Source organism: Panulirus ornatus, chromosome 10 (assembly GCF_036320965.1).
Source record: "Panulirus ornatus isolate Po-2019 chromosome 10, ASM3632096v1, whole genome shotgun sequence".
In the NCBI taxonomy this organism is placed as follows: domain Eukaryota; kingdom Metazoa; phylum Arthropoda; class Malacostraca; order Decapoda; family Palinuridae; genus Panulirus; species Panulirus ornatus.
The window spans coordinates 62017580-62034511 of record NC_092233.1 but is presented as its reverse complement, the minus strand read 5'-3'; the positions used below and the strand labels follow the sequence as shown (position 1 = coordinate 62034511).

Sequence of the window (16932 nt, the reverse complement as noted above, 5' to 3'; positions counted from 1 at the left end):
CATAGAGAGAATGAGTGAGGAAAGATTGACCAAGAGGATATATGTGTCGGAGGTGGAGGGAACGAGGAGAAGTGGGAGACCAAATTGGAGGTGGAAAGATGGAGTGAAAAAGATTTTGTGTGAGCGGGGCCTGAACATGCAGGAGGGTGAAAGGAGGGCAAGGAATAGAGTGAATTGGATCGATGTGGTATACTGGGGTTGACGTGCTGTCAGTGGATTGAATCAGGGCATGTGAAGCGTTTGGGGTAAACCATGGAAAGCTGTGTAGGTATGTATATTTGTGTGTGTGGACGTATGTATATGCATGTGTATGGGAGTGGGTTGGGCCATTTCTTTCGTCTGTTTCCTTGCGCTACCTCGCAAACGCGGGAGACAGCGACAAAAAAAAAAAAAAAAAATATATATATATATATATATATATATATATATATATATATATATATATATATATATATATATATATATATATATATATATATATATATATATGGATGGAGTGAAAAAGATTTTGAGCTATAGGGCCTGATCATACCGGAGGGTGAAAAACATGCAAGAAATAGAGTGAATTGGAACAATGTGGTATAACGGGTGTCAACATGCTGTCAATGGATTGAACCAGGGCATGTGAAACATCTGGGATAAACCATGGAAACTTTTGTGAGGACTGGATGTGGAATGGGAGCTGTGGTTTCAGTGCATTATACACAGAGCTATGGTTTTAGTGCATTATACATGACAGCTAGAGACTGAGTGTGAACGAATGTGGCCTTTGTTGCCTTCTCCTAACACTACCTCGCACACATGCGGAGGGAGGGTGTTGTTATTTCATGTGTGGCGGGGTGGCAGTGGGAATGAATAAAGGCAGACAGTATGAATTATGTACATGTGTATATATGTATATGTCTCTGTGTGTGTATATATATATATACGTTGAGATGTATAGGTATGAATATTTGCATGTGTGGACGTGTATGTGGGAGGGTTGGGCCATTCTTTCATCTGTTTCCTTGCGCTACCTTACTAATACGGGAGACAGTGACAAAGCAAAATAAAAAATATATATATGTATATCTTTCTTTCATACTATTCGCCATTTCCCGTGTTAGCGAAGTAGCGTTACGAACAGAGGACTGGGCCTTTGAGGGAATATCCTCACCTGGCCCCCTTCTCTGTTCCTTCTTTTGGAAAATTAAAAAAAAAAAGAAAAAAAAAACGAGAGGAAAGGATTCCCAGCCCCCCACTCCCTTCCCTTTTAGTCACCTTCTACGACACGCAGGGAATACATGGGAAGCATTCTTTCTCCCCTGTACATATTCATACTTGCTTACCTTCATCCACTCCTGTCACTACCCCACCACACAGGAAATAGCATCCCCACCCCCTCCCTTTAGTGAGGTAGTGCCAATAAAAGACAAAAAAGGCCACATTCATTCACACTCAGTCTCTAACTATCATGTGTAATGCACAGAAACTACAGCTCCCTATCCATATCCAGGCCCCACAGACCTTTCCATGATTTACCCCAGATGCTTTAAATGCCCTGGTTCAGTCCACTGACAGCATGTCAACCCTGGTATACCACAATGTTCTTATTCACTCTATTCCTTGCACGCCTTTCACTCTCCTGTATGTTCAGGCCCTGATTATTATTATTATTATTAAACTGTCCCAACAGAAGACTCCTTGTGACATTAGGTAATTTTCTGTATATCCAAAAAAAAAAAAAAAAAAAATCTTCCATAAAGCATCTCTGTTAACTTCATTATATACTATCTCTATATCCATAAATCAATCTCCTTCTATAAATATTTCTCATGCATATTCTTCAAAGCAAAAACCCAGTCCATGTATTCTTTACCTATCCTGAAACCACAATTTTCCTTCTAAATTAATTGTTCTATGCATGACACTACCCCTTCAACTATCACACTCCTAAACACCTTCCAAAGTATACTCAACAGACCTAAACATATTTAATCTGAATATTCATTTTTGTTCCCCTTGCCTTTGTACTCTACCAGTCCTGATTTAGAAGGAAATACAATCAATAGGCCTCATGAATGAAAAATACTGAGAGCATGTCTAAATGTTCTGAATAATGGGGAACAGGATGACACAAAACTCCTGCGAGTACAGGTGAAGAGAAGACAGGGAAGTAACATCTTAGGGGGAAGAGGGTGATTTCATATCAAAGTTGCTCATATCTAATGATATACCAGCAACTGCAACCAAACAAATGATTCAAGACTACACAATGGAGACAGCTTATGGATGTCCCAGTTAGAGCAAGAGGACTTACATTTTAATGATGAATCAAATGAATGTGCCACATGAAATTATAAAACAAACAGCAAATATGGAAGAACTAAATCAGAGTCCAATTTACCATACAGATTATGTACGGCTTTGAATTATTTACACCAACTTTTGTCTGTAAAAGTGGATTTTTACACTGTAAATCAATTTTCTTAAAAGCACAAACTATTTTCTGAGTTTATTTTGAGGTTTTGGGCACCTACGCTTATCTTTTTTTTTTTTCTTTTAAACTATCTGCCATTTCCCGCGCCAGCGAGGTAGCATCAAGAACAGAGGACTGGGCCCCTTTTGGAATATCCTCACCTGGCCCCCCCTGTTCCCTCTTTTGGAAAAAAAAAAAAAAAAAAAAAAACCTACGCTTATATATGGGATAAAGTTTGGGCCTAGAGAGGAAGAAACAAAGGCTATGGGTAGATAAAGAAATGATGAGTAATACAAATAATATAATCCTTACCTTGGCCAAAATGTGACTATTTCAATGATAGGAGGGAAGATGATCGCTAAGGCAGATGATGACACAGCACCCACAAGTGAGATAAAGAGCCCAATATTGGGAATGGCTGCTGCAAGTATAACTGTAAATACAAAAATATATTAAAAACAATGTCATAAATTAAGTCTTTAAATGTCTAACTTCTTGGAAAACTCTAATATCCAGATTTCTACTAAGATTTTTTCCTCCAATCTCTATCTGTTCTACAGGTATAATTTTGACCACTGTTTTTGTGAGTTATCTGCTTGTGTCCTAGCCACCAGGGATTGGACCTGAGGCTTATACCTCTACATTTTATGTGGGGAGACCAGCATCTTGAGACCTGATCATACTGATACCTCCTCCTCTCCTTTGCCAGCTAAATAAAATAATAAATATATAATATGAATATGATCTGAATATATGAAACATTTCTAACAGTAATTAAAAAAAATATAAGGTTCAGAGCAATAACTCTACTGAAAAATTTGAGAAAAATGTGAGGAAAGCAGTGAAAGTTTCTGTTAAAAACCCATAAAGTTTACGCAACACAAACAAGTACTTACAAGTAACGAGAACCAGGAATGCTCTGAAGATATACTCTCCTATTCGTTTTGCTCTGGCAGAGTGAAACCTTGAACTAAGATGTGGCCACATGATTTCAGCAGGTACATATAGCATGAGCGAATATGTCATGTAAATTGCCAATGCCATTAGAATCTTTACCAACTGTGCCAAACTGAAAAAAGAGGAAAAGGATATCAAAATCATTTGTTTTATGTACAACAATCAAGTTGAAGCCTTCCTTTGTGTTATCTTTATTCCTATATAGGCTACTTCACTACTCAGTTTCTGCCTTAGATGTACCTTTTATCTATCTGAGGCTACTGTAGCACTCAGGAAGCCAGTCACATCCTCTGGTCAGGACCATAAGTCATAGTGTGTATAGATGCTGTGGGTGCATCTATGTGCAAAGCAATTAAGCAATAAGTGCATGTGTCTTCAATGCAGTTGTTGCTTCATGGACATGAGTCTTTTGAGATCATGAAACTGCTTTTGTAATGTTGTGGGAATGGGTGATGTCCAGAGGTGGATGTGACAGTGTAACTTATGTCTGTCTGGGACATGAGGCTTCTCATGGGTGTATGTCTTGAGGTTTTAAGAACGAGTTCGGACGGCAACTCTTTCGTCCTTGTCAGGTCATTTCAATGTGTATGTGTTTTGTTGGTGTTATATTTGTAGGGGGTGAGGGGATCTATGAATAGAGATTAATGAAATGTTAGGAAGGGGTAAACCTATTATTTCTCCTTGAGGGTTGGTGATTAGTTATGGAGTGGTGTGAATGAGACAGATCTGGTGTTGTGGCACAAATCTGAGTCGCAAGCATGGTGAAGTGAGACAGTAATGAGAGGATCTTTGTCTAATCATGTAGGAGTTGAAGGTTGAGGTTGCTAGGCAACAAGTGATTGTTCTGAGTGCACTATCTTCAATGGGCTGCAGCTCTGTTATACAGTATAAGATGCTCCCTTGCTTGTATTGGTTTGACTTTATGATGGTGTGATATTCAACACTTTATTATAAAATAGGCTCTGTGTTAGACAATTTTGTCTAACTGTAGGCTAATGTAATTGTTCCGAGAACGTTTAAGGTAAGCTAGGCTTTGCTATAATGTTCAGTAGGTTATATGTACAGTATTAATGTATTTTTGACTTACAATATTTTCAACTTATGATGGGTTTACCTGAACGTAACCCCAACTCCAGTCAAGGAGCATCTATATGTGCCTTTGAGAGAATGAAAGACTTAGCAGGTGATGCATAAAGAAGAACAGACGAATTGTTTTAAGAGAATGCTGAGAGATTCTTTTTCTTGTCCAAATCTAGTGCCATTTAGCCTCAATGCATTTATGTATTGCTTTTGCAGTGATGTTACTAAAATGGGGAGTGAATGTCATGAGGGTAATGCCTAGAATGTTAGAAAAGGAGTGTTCAGTGAGTGAGAGACTGATAGTGTGAATACAAAAAGCTATGATGCAGAATGGGGGATTGAGAAAGTGTACATGAATGAGGTAAAGAATCAAGGATAAGATAAGCCAAGAATGAGTGAGTATATGTCATTCATTGATATAATGTTATTAACTGTGATATCAATACCTTAATTAATGAGTAATCCTTCACAAAACTTTCTGTACTATAACCCTAGATAAGAGAAAATGCGAACTTAAGACTGGGGCATGGTATGACATCATACTTTCACTATACATAATTTTGTAGATCAATGAACAGTCAGTAGGAGAGGCATGAACATTAAAATTAGAAGCATCATCAATATCAGAATGAATACTTACAAAAACACATGTGCTATTTCATCCAATGCAACTGAACCCAGATGACAATATCAATAGTCCTAAGTCTTCATCTAGTTGTCTAACTCAGGAAATATAATTCTGATGATGCAAATGCTACTCACTTATCACCTGGGGGAAGATTTAGGGTGATGGAGCCATGGACTGCATCACCATATTTCAGATATCCAAAGAAGCCCACTGCAATGTACCCACATGTGACTAAAATCATGGCTGTGTTAAGGACACCATTACAACCACGGAAATCCTCAGGGTTTGTCATTTTTCTTTCCAGAGGAAGAACCTGTAAAAATCACTTTGGCAATATACACTATCTATATCATGCTGTTTTGACTATATAAAAGGCTAACCAATAGTCTTCTTCATGGATCATTATACTTGCTCAACTCCTTGCTCTCCTTATAAGCAGCCTTTATATATTCACTCACTCTATATCTTTCAACCTTATTCTTGGCCTCCCTCTTCCTCTTCTACCCTTCTCATTCATAAACCCTTTATCATTACTTCTGCAACTATGTTTCCCATTTGTCTACATAAACTCCCTATTTCACATATCTAATTACTCCTCTCTATCTTTTAACTAAAACTAAATTCATTTCTCACTCTGTCCACATACATGGACTCAACTCATTAAAATTCACAAATATCAATCATCCCTATGTGTGTTTTCTCTCATACCATGTACCATGTTCATTCCAACACAGCAAAATAGCCAAACCCATGCCTTGGAACACTCTCCGTCAAACCAGTTCAATTACATCTTTACCATCCTAAACTATACAGCAATTCACCAATCTTGCACTGTTCTTTAACACCTCAACACTTATTCCCCCATCATTACTTAAAGTGCTCTGTGAACATTTAAAAATCTGAACCTCCTGTTCCCTGTCAGTTTTTCTTACATCATAATAATCGAAGCATGGCATTGAGGAGCACTAATACAGATTACTATCCACATAATTTCTTAATTCTAAGGAGGGCAGAAACTGGGGTGAGGCAATGTGGAAATACTTCTCTCCTCTATCATTTCCTTTCATTTGTAAAAGAGAAAGGAATAAAGAGAGGACTTTTCCTTCATATATTTCTAATGCTAACCTACTAAGCGACAAAACAGCAAACAGGTTAAAAATCATAACTGATTTTGATAATTATATCAATCATTAACAAAATGATGAGAAGAAGAATTAAAGATATATCTTTGGTTGGATTCTTAAGAATAAATATCATCAAGTTCAAAGCAAAAAAGAGGAATACAACTTTACATTATTCTCATAAAGATATATTCTACTACCAATAATTCTGAATTTTTTGGTACAAACTTTGGTATTCCAATTTTACTGAGTTAGTCTGCTCAAAATTCAGTTTGTTACAAACTTTTCTTTATGATGATACAAGTTCATATATTAGCAAATGTTTTGTTATAAAAACACAACTAGATCCAACAAACTGCATACCCAATATTCTAAATTTAAAACATTTAAATTATACTTACCACTCCAATGCCCTCAAATGCATAAATGGAAGTTCCAAGGAAGAGGGGCAGCTGTTTCCATGACTTAAATTCAGGTCGATCATACGAAGATGGAATATCCTGCAGTAAGTAGTGAAAGGTGATGACTAATCCTAATCCCAGGAAAACATTACTTACAAGGGAAAAAGGCGCCAGGACCTGAAAGAAAAAATAAAGTTGTGAATAATAGCATACAGTAATATAAAATATATGCAAAGCTATCTAACTTCTTTTAATTAAAAGTAAGGAGGACAAAAGTGTATGCTGTGCATGTAGCATGTGAAATTGCATGATAAAATTTCACTGGAGGAAAAACGATGGCAGAATGCAGAGATGCACAGGGCCATTCAGCATGCTACCACACAACTGCATTGGTACAATGCATTCTGAAGTCATACTGAGTCCTTTTAATGATAAAGTACAATTCTAATTCTTAAAATAATATTTCTGTTGTATTTACTATTTCATCTTCTAGCAATAGATCTAAGATAAATGAAAATGTTGATTCTGAAATTGAAAACCTTGTTTTCGGGTGGTGTACTGTGAGCATAACAAATGTTCTCTGGGTATATTGGAGTTAAGACCCTGTAGCCCTCTGTCCTTCTGGTGGTGAAAAGTGTCTTTCCCCACGTCCTTACTATTCCAATTAGATAGCAGTCACTTGCTTGTTCTAGGTCTGCCCTTGGTCATTCACAAACTGCCACAGAGATGACGTCAACTCACTGGCTCCTAGCCACTGACAGCTGTTCTATGTAGATCAAAGTTATCAGGCCAAAAGTGCTCACAGGTGGTACAAAAAATGGCTATTAAAAAGAGGAGAGGGGAAGGCAGGGCAGAAAAAAAATTCCAAGACAAAAAATTCTAATGGAAAACCACCGCAAACAAAAATTTTTTCTCAAATTTCCAAGGCTAAACTTCTCCCCTCAAGCATAAGAACATATACACATGGAGGGTTTTGAGAAAACATTTAATTACATCGACTAAACCCAAGATCAGAATAAACAGTGTCTGCAAAAACCCTTGTCCACCTCCCCCTATATTTTCAAAGGCAATGTCACACTTACATTTTAGTACTTTGTCATTTCCCCTTTGCCCTTGATAACCCCCTGCAGACATCTGGGCATGGAACTCGCAAGGTTCCTTATATATTATAAATCCATGCCTTGGGTTAATAGGGTCTTCATCTCCTCAATGAGGTGTAGAAAGAAGCAGCCACTTGATCATCCATTCTGAGTGCCCAGTGTGCCTACAAATCTCAAGTCTGCCCACATTTTCTTGCTTCCTAGCAATAACTTGGGCTTTCTCCTCCTTAGAAAGTTATGAGCCAACCATCTTGAAGCAAAGGTGGAATAAATACAGTGCCCAGAAGCACAAATCCCAAAAATGAAGAGGCAGCTGAGAGAAGTAAAAGATAATCCTTCCCTCAAGATAGCCTGAGGCACAATGAGGCAGGTTGCTGGGGCTCACACCATTAGAAACACTGGTCTCAGCAACCAGAAGTATGATGCATTCACTCTGAAAAACATCACATGCTTATACCCACAATAAACCTTTACCGTGTACTGCCTTTGAAAACATATGTGGGCCAGACAATGTTTTTTGCACAGTATCTGCAGTGTTGAATTGGGGGCACACATCAGATCTGTTTCCCTGAGGGAGGATCACCCAGTGTCACACAAGGAAGGTCTACAATGTATAAGAAGAGGTACTGTCTGACAAAGGTGGTACACGAGTGCCAGTCTCATATCTATTGATTTTCTTCAACAAATTATATCTGAGGAAAAGGAAGGTTAAGGTAGAAGTCATCTTTCTCAAACCATATGCTCTTGCACAAAGCCATATTTTCCCCCAAAAAAAGTTTCTTAGTCCATATACAGATATTTCTCGTCAAATGGTGTTTTGAGATTACGGGGAGCCCCAAAAAGTTGCCCTTGATAATCTCATGATAGGCCCAAGTCTCCAAGTGATCTAATGGGTGTAATGCATGAAGCTCTTCGTAGTATTTCAAAATGTTGAAGATGAAAGGGCTGTTCTAATTTTCATAGTTTCATTCTAGCCATGAAACAGATATTGGTTTATTTTAATCCGTAAGAGATTGTCATCAAAAAGAAGTCTTAAATCTGGACATATCATGTTAGTTACTAACTCTACCTCTAAAGCTGACGCTAAATTGTCAGGAAAACTGTTGGACATAAATGTCTAGGACAGGATGATCCCACTTGGATTGCACTGGAGAAGCAACTTGTATTTTCAGAATGACTGGAAAGGCCCAATAGACTAAGACCAAAGATCCAGACATGAGGTTTTTGTTGGTTATAAAGGCTAGAGAAGAGCTCCAAACATAAGGGTTGAGCCACATACAATGCATCAGCTTTTAGGAAGGAATGAAAGTTTTTCAGACCAACTGATACTGACTAGAGTTGAAAGATGATTACTGTACAAAAGGTCACCTGTTATGGGTTCTCCACACCTATGCCAGAAGAAGTTTGAGGAATCACACATGTAAATTCCAGGAACCACGACTCTGAGGGTGGAGGTCCTGTGAAAAGCTACTGTGGTCTGAAAAAACCTGAGGTCTATACCAAGAAGCATGGCAGAGCTGAATGAGTCTTTAGCACCAAAGCTGCATAACCCACTTTGGGGATCCCATGGTTACACAGTCCCAAAGACTTTCATGTGCTGAAAGAAAAAGGTACATCTGGTTCCATTTCAAGGTTAAAACTAATAATGCAACTGCTTCTACGAGTAGAACCGAAGATACATTTATCAGTCATAATGCATTGGTTTTGGTGGCAGATTCACATGAGATGCCATTACTAAGGAAAGGATCTAAATGAAATACACTTTCCCAATAAACATTCCTGCTGACAGTCTGATCTTTAGCAATAGAAGGCTTGAAGAAGAAAGCACCCTGGACAAAGGGCAGGGAAGTACAAGAGCCTTTGTTCATGAGGCAGAAGACAGCCAAAGAAGTGTCCATCAGAAATAAAATTTTGTAGCATGGATTCAGGGCATCAATGGAGATAAAAAACAATGGAAACAACAGCTCCTTTTTGTTGATATGAAAGGAATTTGTATCTTCATCCAAAAGCATGGAGAAACATGACTTTCTGAAGAATGGGCTCATCTAAAGAACCAGAAAAGTCTCAGTGGATCATCAAAGTCCGAGTTATTGGAAGTTTTCTATGCCTGTCTACAAAACTAAGGATGCAATTAGTTCCAGGAGATAAGCTATTAGAAGTTCTCTCCCTTCTGTAGAAAAGAATTTGTTTATCCTGAGGATATCCTGGCAAGTAACCTCATGTCATGCAATGAGCTGTGAAAATCTGGACTTTCCTAAAAGTTGCTCTGGTTGATGTCAAGACAACCAAGGTCTAGGACCATAAAGCAACAGTGGCATCTGTGTAGTTCCAGGCTTTGTCCCTGTGGAGACAAAGCACTAATATAAGAGTCCTAATACAACAGAGCATCTTTATAATGTTCAAATATACAGCAAATGGCTAAATTCAGTGCAGAGGGCTAAAGGAAACATTCCCCAACTAAAAAGGCATGTATCTTTCCAACTAGTGGTTTAAACTGGAATGCCTGGTGGAACAAGTACTAATGCAGGGGGAGAGATTTCTTCCTACCTTCAAGGTAATAAAATGTATTGGCTCTTCATTTCAGTCAGAAATATTTTCTTTCAAATATATGTTCATTAAGACAATTGGACTTCCATTAGCGTTCCAGACAGTGATGCATTCGCATGGCTGCCTGGGGTTGAGGTCTGAATCCTGGTAGCAGCAGTTGGTCCATAGTCAACCCACCTGTTCATCCTCCAATAGGTATAGGATCATAAACTGGGTACCTAGCTTAGGATAGGGTATATGAAAATAGTGTTAATATGAGATGGCCTTGATTAGGGCATTCAGATATCTGAGTCCATGGTACCCCAGTTAACATGAAAATAAAAATAATCTTATTTCAAATTACATTATTACAAATAGCCTCTGTGAAACTAATTCAGTCATTCGAAAGCTATTAAAACATGTTTTCAATCATCTATTCATCAGCATTCATGGAGAGGCTCTCCTCCCATACCTTTAGACCTGCTTCACTAACTGTACTTTTAAATCCTTTACTAAATACACCTTCAGCCTCTCTCCCTAATTTTGCAGCAAAATGACCAACAGGCAATTAGCAACTTAAAGGTGGACCGTTTTGAAACTGTTTCTTTCCCTATATCTTGAAGCTTTGGAACTCTCTACCTTCTCATGTCTTTCCCAATAATTATGACTTGCACATTTTAAAAGACAGGTTTTTCATTTCCTCCAAAATTTGTAAATGCTTTCCCTTTCATTATCCTCTTTGTATTTCAGTTATGGCCCTGCCTTGATGTGGACTTTTTTTTGTGACTGGTGCTCAAAAAATAATAAAAAAAAGTTATAAAATACCTTTTGAAATACTCTACTCAGATCTAGAATTCTTTCCCATAATCATCTACACCTTCCAACAAGACTGATCTGACATTTCAATCCCAGTTAAAGTTCCAAAACTTCTTAGTTCCATCTAAACCACATCAAACAAATCTACGTCACCTTTTCTCAAAATATCTATACTTCCACCTGCTTTCATTCATAATTCATCTCTCTTATTTCAGTCAAAATCAGAGTCTCCATATTGTATTTTTTAAGCACTTGCAGGCATGCCACCATTGTCTAAGGTCACACACAACTTTAGTGTTCATTAATATTTGCTGTGCTACGGTTGTTTGCAGTGATGCAGCAAGCCAGCTTTGAAAAGAATGCCTTATTTCGAGTGAAAAGATTTCATGTTGCATTTGTATCAACTGAAATAATTAAACCTATGAAATGACACACTTCAATATTTATCCAAAAATACATTTGCACTATATTACAGTCTTTCACAGTTGATATCTAAGTGTACATTTATAGTACAAAAACTGAAGCAGATCCTTAAAATCATTCTAAAAAACAGAGAATAACCTACCTTTAGAGATCTGATCATAGATATGGCTAACAAAGGGATGAGCAGGATACCCATATATCCATGGATGTCAATGTCATTGCCTGGTAGTTTACAGTCAACAACCTATTGGAAGAAGACCAAAAATATTAAAAGCATGGTTTTCAGTGAGATTTTTACAGAGGCACCTATGAGAGTAAATCAGATTCACAACAACTAAATGTCTGATGAAGACTCCAGTCCTATCTATGCCCAGTGAACATTTTCCTAAATTCTAAAACTAGATCATATACAAAAAATTTCAGCATACTGTAGCCACTAAAAATATCAGTCATTCATCACATAAGTATCTCCTCTATAAACATTCTCGTCTTACTTTGTTCCTTTCCCAGATGCAGTTGGTGTACATCATAACTGCATTCTCTTTGTACTAATATTCCTCACCTTCAGCAAAACAGCCTTAAGCAAAATAATTTCCAAACAATTTCTTCACACAGCCTAAAAGATTCTAACAAGTTCCATTATCTCACTTCATTTCAGTATGGTATATCCTCCCAAGTCAGATGTTCTGTGCATGCCATCACCCCTCTCAATCATCATTCTCACATACACTTTACCTGGTATACTCACTAGACATATACCTGTGGAGTTTGAGCATCACTTTTGTGCCCTGTGCCTTTATAAAAGGCACTATACATGTATTCTTCTAGTCCTAAGGCACCTTACTTACAATTTTAGAATCAGTTATAAATTTTTCAATCACTGCCTGGTATGGAAAACTTACTTGCAAAGATAAAAAGAAGTTGGGAAGGATTGTTAAGAAAGCAAGAAAACTAGGTGCAGAGACCACATCACTGAAAAAGCTTTATCAAAAAGGTACAATGAAACAAGTAGACAGAATGATGAAAGATGTAACGCATCCGCTACATAATTGTTACATGTATCTTAAATCTGGTAGAAGGCTAGCTCTGCCCAAGCTGCACACTGATAGATACAAAAAGTCATTTGTACCTAAAAGCATTCTGCTTTTCAATCATCTATCATCACTATAACTTCTAGCTTTAAGTTTCATGATAACTGTAGGTGATGGTTCATGATAGGGATGGTGACAGGCTGATATCGCACGTACACAATAGCAAAGTAACATTTTATATGAAATAACCTATGCAATATTTCTTGTTAATATTTTAATGTTTTTTTTTTTACAACTACTAAGGAGCTCTAAAGCCAAAACGAATTTCATTTTGTATTACATTTTGTATAACAATTTGACGAATAAAGTATCTTATCTTATCTTATCTTACTTGGGCCATACAAACAATGAACAGCCTGGCTAACCAATCAACACTCCCTTCCTTAAGAAACAGTGGCAATCCCATCCACTCTTACAACCCTGCCTAACTTCATCTCACACAAAACCATTCAACAAGGTTCTCTCATTACAAATGCCACCTCATTACACATTTGCCATCCAGTGATCTAATACATTACATAGTTCTCTAAAATACCACTCCAACCCTTTTTCACCTATCTTTGCCTGTCGTTACTTCCTTCCCATCTGCTCCAGTCACTGTCATCCCTATTTGTTATATTCTTCTTACACTTTTCATCTCTTTCAAATGCATTTTCTCATTCTTCCAAAACCATACCAACACCTTCTCACTCCATCTCTTATTTGCCCTCTTTTTCAATTCATATACTTCTATCTTGACCTCCCGCTGCTTCCTCTTGTATCATGCAGTCTCCCACTTAAACAAAAGTTTTGTATGCAGAAAGTCACCCACTTGCTCTCTGACTATCTTTTCCAAAACCTTAAAAACCACACCCATAATGGAGACTGGTCTGTGGTTCAATGCCCAGTCTTCTTTCTTATAAACAGATATAATGTTTGCCCTTTTTCACTCCCTTGGCACTTTGTCTCTCTCTAGCAACATCTTGAATATATTTCAAGAGGTCTTGTGTATATCCACACTTTCTCAGCACATGAGATGAAATTTTATCATGACTATGAGGCTAGTATGAGTCAAGACCCTTGGAAATTCTCTTACTGTCTTTTCCAGATATCAATACTTTCCTAAACCTCCTCCCTATCTCATCTCAATGGTATTGGGAATAAAGTGTCTTCCAAAATGAAAACTCTTTTGAACTTGCTTTCTACTTCCTCACATATCCTGACTTCATCTACAGTTCTTCCTTCTGAATCCCTTCACCTGATCAAATGTTATTTAACTAACAATTTACTCCTGATGACTTTATGATTAAGTTTTGGATTATCTTCTGCCCAGTCTGCAATACTTTTTCCAAAGTTTCCTTGTTCCTCTCTTCTTATCCAGCTATACCTGTCCCCTGCTCTCATATCTTGCAGATGCCTGCTGGCTGGAGTGCCATCCATATCTAAGCAACTGCATATCTTGAAACTCCTTTGCTTTTTAATATTCTTCCCTCTCTCTTAAGCTTTCTCTGTATTTGAGGCTAGAGGTACCCAAGTTCCTACTTTCTCATGGAAAAGTTCACAGAACCTTTCACAACAATGACCTGGTTCCTGGCTACAGACTCCATTTCCTAATCTATGCTACCACTGCAATGTTGTGGTTTGTGTAATTTCTATGATTATATCTCCTCTTCAGGTCTTGTCTCATATCTGCTCTTTTACCTTCTTCTTTTACCATAGTCAACCTTGAGCAATTATATAAACTTTGTTTGCCCTTAGTGATCACATGTAAAATCCTCAATGAATGTGTGTAGGTAGGATCAAACAATGATGGCATAATCTGGTACACAAAATTTTTCTGTATACATTCTTAAAACATTCCCCTTTAAGAAAGTTAAAATACAAGGAGGGGAGGGTTTCTAACCCCCTGCTCCCGTCCCCTTTAGTTGCCTTCTATGACACGTGAGGAATGTGTGGGAAGTATTCTTTCTCCCCTATCCCCAGGGGGTTAGTGAGAGGACAAGAGCAAGGGAAGGAGTAGCACTACTCCTGAAACAGGAGTGGCGGGAGTATGTGATAGAGTGTAAGAAAGTAAACTCTAGATTGATATGGGTAAAACTGAAAGTGGATGGAGAGAGATGGGTGATTATTGGTGCATAGGTGCATAGGTTTGCGGCAGGGGTGTGTGATGTCTCCATGGTTGTTTAATTTGTTTATGGATGGGGTTGTTAGGGAAGTGAATGCAAGAGTTTTGGAAAGAGGGGCAAGTATGAAGTCTGTTGGGGATGAGAGAGCTTGGGAAGTGAGTCAGTTGTTGTTCGCTGATGATACAGCGCTGGTGGCTGATTCATGTGAGAAACTGCAGAAGCTGGTGACTGAGTTTGGTAAAGTGTGTGAAAGAAGAAAGTTAAGAGTAAATGTGAATAAGAGCAAGGTTATTAGGTACAGTAGGGTTGAGGGTCAAGTCAATTGGGAGGTGAGTTTGAATGGAGAAAAACTGGAGGAAGTGAAGTGTTTTAGATATCTGGGAGTGGATCTGGCAGCGGATGGAACCATGAAAGCGGAAGTGGATCATAGGGTGGGGGAGGGGGCGAAAATTCTGGGAGCCTTGAAGAATGTGTGGAAGCCGAGAACATTATCTCGGAAAGCAAAAATGGGTATGTTTGAAGGAATAGTGGTTCCAACAATGTTGTATGGTTGCGAGGCGTGGGCTATGGATAGAGTTGTGCGCAGGAGGATGGATGTGCTGGAAATGAGATGTTTGAGGACAATGTGTGGTGTGAGGTGGTTTGATCGAGTAAGTAACGTAAGGGTAAGAGAGATGTGTGGAAATAAAAAGAGCATGGTTGAGAGAGCAGAAGAGGGTGTTTTGAAATGGTTCGGGCACATGGAGAGAATGAGTGAGGAAAGATTGACCAAGAGAATATATGTGTCGGAGGTGGAGGGAACGAGGAGAAGAGGGAGACCAAATTGGAGGTGGAAAGATGGAGTGAAAAAGATTTTGTGTGATCGGGGCCTGAGCATGCAGGAGGGTGAAAGGAGGGCAAGGAATAGAGTGAATTGGAGCGATGTGGTATACCGGGGTTGACGTGCTGTCAGTGGATTGAATCAAGGCATGTGAAGCATCTGGGGTAAACCATGGAAAGCTGTGTAGGTATGTATATTTGCGTGTGTGGACGTATGTATATACATGTGTATGGGGGTGGGTTGGGCCATTTCTTTCGTCTGTTTCCTTGCGCTACCTCGCAAACGCGGGAGACAGCGAGAAAAAAAAAAAAAAAAAAATGCACCTGGGCATCAGATGAAAGATCATTAGAGACAAGTGTTTTGGGAGCAGCTGAATGAGTGTGTTAGTGGTTTTGATGCACGAGACCGGGTTATAGTGATGGGTGATTTGAATGCAAAGGTGAGTAATGTGGCAGTTGAGGGAATAATTGGTATACATGGGGTGTTCAGTGTTGTAAATGGAAATGGTGAAGAGCTTGTAGATTTATGTGCTGAAAGAGGACTGGTGATTGGGAATACCTGGTTTAAAGAGAGATATACATAAGTATACGTATGTAAGTAGGAGAGATGGCCAGAGAGCGTTATTGGATTATGTGCTAATTGACAGGCGCGCGAAAGAGAGACTTTTGGATGTTAATGTGCCGAGAGGTGCAACTGGAGGGATGTCTGATCATTATCTTGTGGAGGCGAAGGTGAAGATTTGTAGAGGTTTTCAGAAAAGAAGAGAGAATGTTGGGGTGAAGAGAGTGGTGAGAGTAAGTGAGCCTGGGAAGGAGACTTGTGTGAGGAAGTACCAGGAGAGACTGAATACAGAATGGAAAAAAGTGAGAACAAAGGACGTAAGGGGAGTGGGGGAGGAATGGGACGTATTTAGGGAATCAGTGATGGATTGCGCAAAAGATGCTTGTGGCATGAGAAGGGTGGGAGGTGGGCAGGTTAGAAAGGGTAGTGAGTGGTGGGATGAAGAAGTAAGATTATTAGTGAAAGAGAAGAGAGAGGCATTTGAACGATTTTTGCTGGGAAATAATGCAAATGAGTGGGAGATGTATAAAAGAAAGAGGCAGGAGGTCAAGAGAAAGGTGCAAGAGGTGAAAAAGAGGGCAAATGAGAGTTGGGGTGAGAGAGTATCATCAAATTTTAGGGAAAATAAAGAGATGTTTTGGAAGGAGGTAAATAAAGTGCGTAAGACAAGGGAACAAATGGGAACTTCAGTGAAGGGGGCTAATGGGGAGGTGAGAAGGAGATGGAGTGAGTATTTTGAAGGTTTGTTGAATGTGTTTGATGATAGAGTGGCAGATATAGGGTGTTTTGGTCGAGGTGGTGTGCAAAGTGAGAGGGTTACGGAAAATGATTTGGTAAACAGAGAA

General features: G+C 38.7%; 1 protein-coding gene across 3 annotated transcripts in view; it reads right to left on the bottom strand.

The window, feature by feature from the left end:
* Window positions 1-16932, bottom strand: part of LOC139751029 (neutral amino acid uniporter 4-like) — a 65159-nt gene that overhangs the window by 6787 nt on the left and 41440 nt on the right. For all 3 annotated transcript variants that reach the window (XM_071666131.1, XM_071666133.1, XM_071666132.1), the window contains exons 5-9: window positions 11653-11754; window positions 6646-6822; window positions 5258-5436; window positions 3355-3527; window positions 2771-2891 (exon numbers count right to left, since the gene is read on the bottom strand). In XM_071666131.1, coding sequence (XP_071522232.1) covers window positions 2771-2891; window positions 3355-3527; window positions 5258-5436; window positions 6646-6822; window positions 11653-11754 — 752 coding nt within the window. The remainder of the gene's footprint in view (window positions 1-2770; window positions 2892-3354; window positions 3528-5257; window positions 5437-6645; window positions 6823-11652; window positions 11755-16932) is intronic.